General features: G+C 38.0%; 1 protein-coding gene across 3 annotated transcripts; it reads left to right on the top strand.

Annotated features, from left to right (window-relative positions):
- Positions 1-2,011: 2,011 nt before the first annotated feature.
- On the top strand, positions 2,012-6,733 carry LOC307002676 (serine/threonine-protein kinase pim-2-like). 3 transcript variants are annotated; one of them, XM_079620516.1, is made up of 10 exons: positions 2,012-2,152; positions 2,402-2,641; positions 3,258-3,554; positions 3,802-3,987; positions 4,172-4,266; positions 4,405-4,455; positions 4,673-5,054; positions 5,156-5,335; positions 6,122-6,267; positions 6,560-6,696. In XM_079620516.1, exons 1-9 carry the CDS (start codon positions 2,122-2,124, stop codon positions 6,259-6,261), a joined length of 1,602 nt encoding a protein of 533 aa, XP_079476642.1. In that variant the 5' UTR covers positions 2,012-2,121; the 3' UTR covers positions 6,262-6,267; positions 6,560-6,696. The 3 variants fall into 3 exon arrangements, with proteins under 3 accessions (XP_079476642.1, XP_079476644.1, XP_079476643.1); XM_079620518.1 differs by lacking the exon at positions 6,122-6,267 and having other exon boundaries at positions 6,560-6,733; XM_079620517.1 differs by lacking the exon at positions 6,560-6,696 and having other exon boundaries at positions 6,122-6,268.
- Positions 6,734-8,514: the final 1,781 nt, after the last annotated feature.

Raw genomic sequence — 8,514 nt, 5'->3', positions numbered from 1 at the left:
GGTCAATTCAAGAATAATTCATGCAATTTTATATTGTTCATTTTGAAAGCATTAAAAGTGCAGTTTCTTGTCTCTCCTCATTGTATTGTTCAAGTGGTTGAGGTTAATATGGGACTTAGTAATTAATAATAAGTAGACCAATACTTTCTAAAGATAGTAATTATTACATTAATCTATTACACTGTTAAAGATGTCATTTGTAGTTAGTAATTAATAACTAATTTAGAGTAACTGTTATAATATCAGGTGAAACTGGAAGAACAGTTATTCAACCTAATTTTAATTTTCATGTAGGCTAGGTGCAATCCTGCAGGCATTAAAAGAACGTGGCAGCAGCTGAAAATAAAAAAAAATAAAAAAACATAATTCAATCAGGTAAGGCTTGAGCATATCATGGGTGTAGGCTATCTGACTTTACAAACATTTGACATACTACATAACTAAATAGCATCCAGTGTCTAGCATTTTTGGCTGAGGGAATTCCTTCATCAGAGCCAGTCACTCCCGGAGACCCAAGGGCCTTCATAAAATGTAAGAGGTCTATGTGTTATTTTTTATATAGGGTATTTTTGATATTTCCATTTATTTTACTTTGGGTTGGGTTTTTCGTTGGTCCCAATAGATTCTGATATCTATTGGGACTAATATCTATAATATCTGTCTTTTGGAGCCTCCTGTCCCAACAGAACCCCAGACAGTTGTAAGTTGCCTACTCAATACACCAGAAATTATGACAGATAGTGTTATAAAGTGTATACATGCTCATCTTCACAGGATGATGGGTATGAAGAAACAGTTTCTGCGCCACAGGGAGGCCTACAGGGTAATGTTAATATTATGTGTCTACACATCAGACAATCTACACATTCACATTTGTATGTGGCGTAGCAAAAGGGTTAAAAAATAATTGAAATGGATAATACCACCTGTGTGCCTAATTACTGTTTGTCTGATGAATGCACAATCTCTGAACAAAAAGGTTTCAATAAGCGCCATCTGCTTGCAATAGCTGTAAATGTAAGCACAACCAAAGCTCACGTTGTTTTCCAAAGACAGATATTGATTACAATGGTCTGTATCTTAAACCTGCATTGATTGCTTACCTCCACTGTAACTGATTTCCCCACACAAATGTTAATGCTTTGATGTTAAAGCTAGAATGTCCACTAATGTGTTTATTTCCCAAAAGACGAGTGGAGAAAAACAAGTCAATTATATCTAAAATTTCATAAAAGTGCAATTTAAATATATATATATATATATATATATATATATAACTTCTATTAAAAAAAGGACAAAATAATAGCAAAATAAGCTGATGTAAAATAACTGATAGCATGTAAAATGGTGGTAGCCTAGTTAGTATATGAACGGTACACCCCCTAAGCTCACAGAAATGGTTAGACCCAAGTCTTCAGCAGCCAATGACACTGACCCGCTCAAACTGGTTTTTAACGCGTATTTAACGCGTATTTCACTTGTATTTCACGTGTTAAATACGCGTATGTCACGCGTATTTCACGCATGGATTTGTCACACGTATTTTACACGTATTTCACGCGTATTTCACGCGTGAAATACGTGTAAAATACGCGTTAAATACGTGTTAAATATGTGTTAAAATTCGCGTGTATTTGGCCCTCTTGGCCTTCCATACATATGAGTGATTTGAATTTTAGTTGCGTGACGTGATTTAAATGGTTGTTGCTATAGCGACGCGTGTTGTGAGACACACTCGAACCGAGCGCTGTTTGTTGGTTGAGAGGAGGCGAATATTGACAAACTTTTGCAGAGTTTCTGTGCGATCGATCTTGAGATTTGAAAACTTTTCGGAGGATTTCTGAGAGGAGACTTTCTAGAAGAACATCGGAGGATATATCCTTTATATTTTATCCATAAGTTATATTTTTTAAAAGTTTATATTATTTCCGAGGATACTTTTGTTTATTTTTATTTTGTTAGAAGGTGTTTGGAGTTTTACTTTTTTTAGTTTTTGTTTTATTTTTATTTTTATTTTGGGGGGAGGAGTATTTCTGAGAAGGGTAACGTTAACGTTAATATTTTATTGTATTGTATTTTGTATTGTATTTTTGTATTGTTTTGATTTTAGGTTGCAGGAAGATGTCTCAGGCTCTCATGGGTGAAAGAGGAGGTGAGTGCTTTAGTTTTTCATTTGTTTATGGTATGTTATGGTATGATGTTGTACAATTATTGACTAAATTAATCTGAAGGTAACCCATTTGATAAATTTTACCAGCTAAATTATCACATGTATTTGATTCCTTGCATTTAAAATAAACTTTTAAATTTGAGTAACTATAGTAACAATTTGTAATTAACCACTGACATTATTGATTATTATTAAAACATTTCTAACTATGTGATGTCTGAAATATTCCAGGCTCAGGCCGCTCCAGCTACAGCTATGGTACAGCTGTTTGGACACCCGGTCCTGATCATCGTGATCACGATCCGCTGCCAGACCCGACCCCGACACTGATCCAGGAGCTTCCAGGATATTTCACCCCTCAGTCTTCTGAGTTTTCTTTTTCTGTGTCCACAGATCAGACTGACAGCAAGAGGGAGTTGCAGAGCCCAGATGATGGAAGTCCGCCCACTTCATCGAAACGCTGTCACAGAGGTCAGGATAGGCTTTTATTGAAGAAGTTATGGCTCAGTTAATAAGTAATTTATCATTCAAAAAAGGAAGTTGAAAAAAAAAATAAAGTAACAATTTGATGTGACCAAATTGTAGGGCTGTGCGATATTGAAGAAAAATGCGATATGCGATAACTCCTTAAATAATGCGATATTCGATATGCGATACGATAATGCTTAAAGTGTGTGAAATAAACTTAAATTATCTTTAAAATATATGATATAACCTACATGTGTTTCACATTCTTTTTATGACAAGAAAACATCCTTATAACTTCTGAAAGTGAACATCAGTGTTTTACTGTAGCATAAGAAGTGTTATTTTAACATCAGTGTAAACCACATGGTTTCAGGTTATCCTACATTAGGTTTATTTAATAAAAGATACTGAATCATAAAATATTAAAATAAAACATTGCTTAGTTTTCACTGTATTAATTAAATATATCCTGATACTTATTAAAGCTAAAAAACTTTGTCTTTTGTTCATGACCCCATTTATTGCATGCTGTTGCGATATATACATTTGCGATATTTCGATAAATTTGATATATTGCGCAGCCCTACCAAATTGTAATATCATTAAAAATGTTTCCCAGATTCTTCACCGGGCATCATGTCCACGTCATCTTCGTCCCCCTCTGTGGGAAATGTGAAGAGGTGGTTATGTGGGTTGAAGAGCTTCAGCAGCAAAGGCTCGTACATCGTCCAGAGGAAGCGGAGTGGCGATAGATCGAAAAGCCAATATGAACAGGGCAGTGGCGGCAACAGGAGACTGTCCAGGACCAACAGCTTTGAAGAGTTTATGTGCCCTCCGCTGCCTGGTCAAGTTCCCATCAACCCAACTTCAAATGTCCGTATGGAACCACCGCCACCGGTGAACAAGAGCTCGACAGGTGAGACTGAAATAAGGCTGGAGACTGTGAAGTGTACAGATAGAGATGTTGCTATTAGTATAGTTTTTATCATGTTTGTGTCCAATCACATTTACTGTTGCTCTGCAAAATGTTGCTGAGATTTTCTTCGGATTTGTAACATTACAGATTAGAATTTAACAGTCAAATGTAAGTTATGTCATTATATCTTTGCTTAATTTGACGTCAGAGATGTTTCTAATAATTCAATTGTTTTTCTTCATTTCAGAAAAACCTAAGAGGAGGAGAGGATCTGGTTCTTTGCTCAGAAGGATGTGGAAGGCTGTGAAGTATCCGTTCCTCTGCTGTTTTGCTGTGGATGATGTGGTGCCTTTTGTTCCTCCAGCGGATCTGGATCCTGATCCTGATCCTTCATCACCTGACCCCGATCACTCCGCCGTCAAGCCAAATAATGGTAAATCTACACACATTATTTCTCCAACATTGTTTTAAACAGTATTATCGTATTGTTTTCCACTAAAGATAGACTTGTTTTCAAAAATTATTTTCTCGACACAACCAGCACTGATATTTTTAAATTAAAACAAAGGATCTAGCAAGCTCATATATTTCTCATATTTTTCTGATTTGTTTTTTAGGGTCCTTTGAGACTCTCTATAACGTGGGAGAGATGATTGGATCCGGAGGATTCGGAAGAGTGTTTGAGGGAACACGGAAATTTGATGGCAAAAAGGTAAAGCAATCTTGCTGAATTGTATCAAGTATTTGGTTTAATACTCAGATGCTCAAATCGTAATTGTTATGTGCAAAGTCAGGCGCTTAAATACTGTTACTGTTATTGAATACTGTTTTTTTGTGTGTGTTTTTGCAGGTTGCCATCAAGCGGATGCGCAAGACTTACGTCGATCTTTATCTTGCTATTGTAAGTTGGTCAAAAGCTAAATGTGTATGTGTTGTTTAAGTGCTGATTTCTGTAGTCAATACACCTGTGTGACGCATTCGCTGTAAATATAATAGACAAATAAGCCTGGAAAGGCTCCGTTGATTATATCTACAAAGATAAAAGAAAAGTCAATTTTAAAATGATGTTTTCTTCAGATTTTTACCCAGCTAACCTTCTGTCTACTACTTTTCTCTAGCCTGGCCATCCCAAACCTCTCATTACGGAAGTGGCGCTGCTGCTAAAGATGAGGCAAGAACCCATAAGCCCCTACGTCATACAGCTGTACGATTGGTTTGAACACCCTCGAAAATTCACTCTCATAATGGAGTTCCCTGAACCGTGCGAGAGCTTGCTGGACTTCATCACTCGTAATCCTCAACTGCATGAAACAACAGCACGGATCATCATGCGACAGGCTGTGCTGGCAGTTCAACACTGCATTGAGCGCGGCGTTTTTCATAGTGATGTTCATGCGCAGAATTTCCTGTTGAGGAAAAACATGTTACAGCTCAAGCTGATAGACTTTGGCAGCGGTCACCTACTTAGTGCTGACGGCTACGAGAGTGACATATACGTTGGTGAGCATTTTTGGAGTGTGAAAACCTGAATGTAGCGACTTACTGACTATTTGATGCTTTTAAAAAAATTGCTCAACGATGTGCGAATGTCTTGCTTACAGGAGTACTGGATTACTGCCCACCTGAAGTCCACACTGAACCTCGATTCCACGCCGTCCCAACAAATGTCTGGGCTCTAGGAGTGATGTTGTACGAGATGGTGAACGCATGTCGTCCTTTTCTCAATACATTGGAAATCACAGAAGCCAAAGTTACATTTCAGAACTCCAACTTATCCAAAGGTGAGTGAATGATATTGATAACCTTGATAAACACACACATAAAGCAGAGGCTCCGTACAGAAAGAGTTAAAGGTGAAGTATGTACGATTTATGTTCAAATACATTCTCTTCTCCCAGTTTATTGTTCATCGATTACTATTAGTATGTCATTTATGGGTTTATCTCCCGCAAAAGTGTAAACATTGAGCCTCCCAGTGTCTTTCCAGCTCAACCTATAGCGTGTGCTTGGGGGCGTGGCTACTGAGGGTGTTTAGCCGCTGTGGGACCATGGGAAAAGATATTCAGCTTTAGTCACAGAAGTGAAAGCCAAAATTCACTGCATTTATACCTTTAAAGATTAAACAGGTCATGAACGCGTCAAAGCGAATGGGGCATTGAGATGCAACACGCTATAAAGGACGCTTCAATAACATACAGCATCATCATGCACCCGTTCAGAAACACAAATGTTCATAAAGACAAATGTTTATAAAGACAAATGCAACACAGCTAAAATGATTCCTCATATGTTGGACACATGCCTTCAGAAGAACCAGTAAGAGCTGCGTTTGTGATGTTTGAGTTGAGGGAGGCGCGACAAGCGAAAGGGGCGTTTGGTTGTTTGATAATATGCTATATTTTTGTTATTCCGCTCAGTGCCACAGAAAATACATACTTCACCTTTAAAGAAAGATAAATAACACTTTACCTTATATTATCATGTTTCAGATGCTGTTTTCATAGATGCCACCATTCGTGTCACATGGTCATGACTAACCAGCTCTCTCCTTAATAAAATGTGTACAGAATGCAGTGATCTGATTAGCCAGTGCCTAACCCTGGATCCAACTAAACGCCCGACGTTAGAGCAGATGTTACAACATGAATGGATTAGAAATGATCAGGAGAAGTTCAGGAGATGTTCAGGAGATTCACTCGATCAGTGATTTCAGGTGTGAGGAAGTGTAACAGACAGAGTAGGATTATTAGCATTTATCTTCAGTTCTGGAGTATTTGTAGTGAGGTTTTCAAATGTTTTGTTCATTGTAATGTTCTTGTTATAGTCAAGTCAGCTTCATTTATATAGCGCTTTATACAATACAGATTGTTTCAGAGCGGCTTCACAGTAATAAACAGGAAAATAACAGAATCAGTGATGCAATTGCAAGAATTCAGTTCTGTTGTAAATCAGCTCTAAAAAAAACATCTATGAGTTCACATGTTCATAATCTTTGTGTTGGATAGGAAATAACACACTTGCTGTCGTTGGTGGAGGACTTGAGCTCGAGACGTGACCCAAAGCCTGAAGTCCAACCCCAACCTGACAGGAACTCAAGCCACCACATCAGAGATCTCAGAGCCGTCCACGCCTGAGCAAGAACATGAGAGACTGCAAGACTGGAAACAAGTCATCACTGTTCCTCAGTTTTCAACATTTGAATGCTACAGTCTACAAACCACCTAAGACTAAGTCACATGCTAAGTCTATGTCAGAATTTGCTGACTTTCTGTCAATATTGACCCTGAAGTTCCACAGAATTCTTATTGTCGGGGATTTCAACATTCATGTGGACTTTTTATCGCTACTTGACTGTTTTAATTTCTTGCAATTGGTAACTGGCCCGACTCACTGCAAAGCCCATCCTCTGAATCTTGTGATTATAGATGACTCATTTGTATCGCAGTTTTCACCTGCTGACCTCGGACTGTCCGATCAATCAGCTTTCTTCTTTAATTGGGAACTACATTATTTTTGTGCGCCTACCATTCGAACTGTAACATTTCGGAAGTGGAAATCTATTGATCAGACAGTTTTTTCCAATTCTGTTGTTTCCACTTTAAGTAATCTGCACTTTACATCTTTGGAGGAGAAAGTCTCACAGTTAAATAACGCTCTTGCTGCTAATCTAGACTCTTTTGCTCCTCTGAGGTCACGCAAGGTTACTTTTGCTCGCTCTGCTCCATGATGGCATAACGACAATCTGCGCACTAAGAAGTAGGGCTGCACAATTTATCCTATTTTAATCGCGATAACGATATCTGCCTCTCTCGATTCATTTTAAATAATCGTCACGATATTTGCCCACTCGTTACTTTTCCTGAAGATGCTTCTTTTATTTGACATTTGTGTTATCTTGCATTGATAACAAGTCCCCACTAGAGTTGATGTTTGTGGTTCCCAGATGTAAATAGCTTTAATTTCCCCGAACAGAGCTTTTCTCTTACATTTTCTGCCCAGTGTTTTACGTAATCTGTGCAATCTGGCAATCCTCGCACGCTCGCTCTGCACTGCGGAAAAAGCACTGATGATCTGAAAACGAACATGCGCTGAAGTTTAGCGATTTCCCAGCGATATTCTGCTTACATGATTGCAGAATTAAATGAACAATAAAAAACAAAAAAGAATGTTGTCCTGGGACGATTTGAATAATTATCATCGTCCTATCTCAAATCTCAAATACTTTGAGTATTGTTGACTCTGATTTGTGTAACCATCTCACGATTAATAACCTTTTTGAACCCCTTCAGTCGGTTTTTTACAGTAACGAGACGGCTTTGGTTGAAGTCACCAATGATCTATTGATGGCTTCTGACTCTGACGCAACATCCATTCTCACTCTTCTTGCTCTAAGAGCCGCTTTTGATACTGTTGATCTCAGTCTATTACTCACACGTCTTGAAACAGTGGCTGGTGTGTCGGGACAGTTTTAAAGTGGTTTAGATCCTCCTTAACTGACCGTTCACAGTTCATTTCAGTGGGTGGCTGGAGGTCTGAGATTAGCTCTGTTTTCACTGGTGTTCCTCAGGGGTCAGTCTTGGGCCTTTTACTTTTTAATATTTATCTGTCACCACTTGATCATTTATAGAGATCACTCGGCCTCAATTATCATTTGTATGCTGACGATATATGCAGATTTATATACATTCTAAACCAGATGAGCGCCCTGACTCTGATCTTCTGAGATAAAAACATGGATGAGTAATAATTTATAATAATAATAATATAATAATAAGTTATGCTCATTGGTTCCCATCATCAAATTTCCAAAGCTGGTTCTCTGTCTGACTTTTGATGGCTCTGTTTTGGAAACCCAGAGCAAAGTGAGGAACCTTGGAGTTATTTTCAATGCTAATCTTTCATTTGATTATTTTGTTCAGTACAGTTAAAACTTATTTTTCCATCTCGGAAACATTGCAAG

Source organism: Phoxinus phoxinus (genome assembly GCF_949152265.1).
Source record: "Phoxinus phoxinus genome assembly, chromosome: 8".
NCBI classification, from domain to species: Eukaryota; Metazoa; Chordata; class Actinopteri; order Cypriniformes; family Leuciscidae; genus Phoxinus; species Phoxinus phoxinus.
Note: the sequence above shows the minus strand (reverse complement) of the source record. Positions and strands in the feature narration are given on the sequence as shown.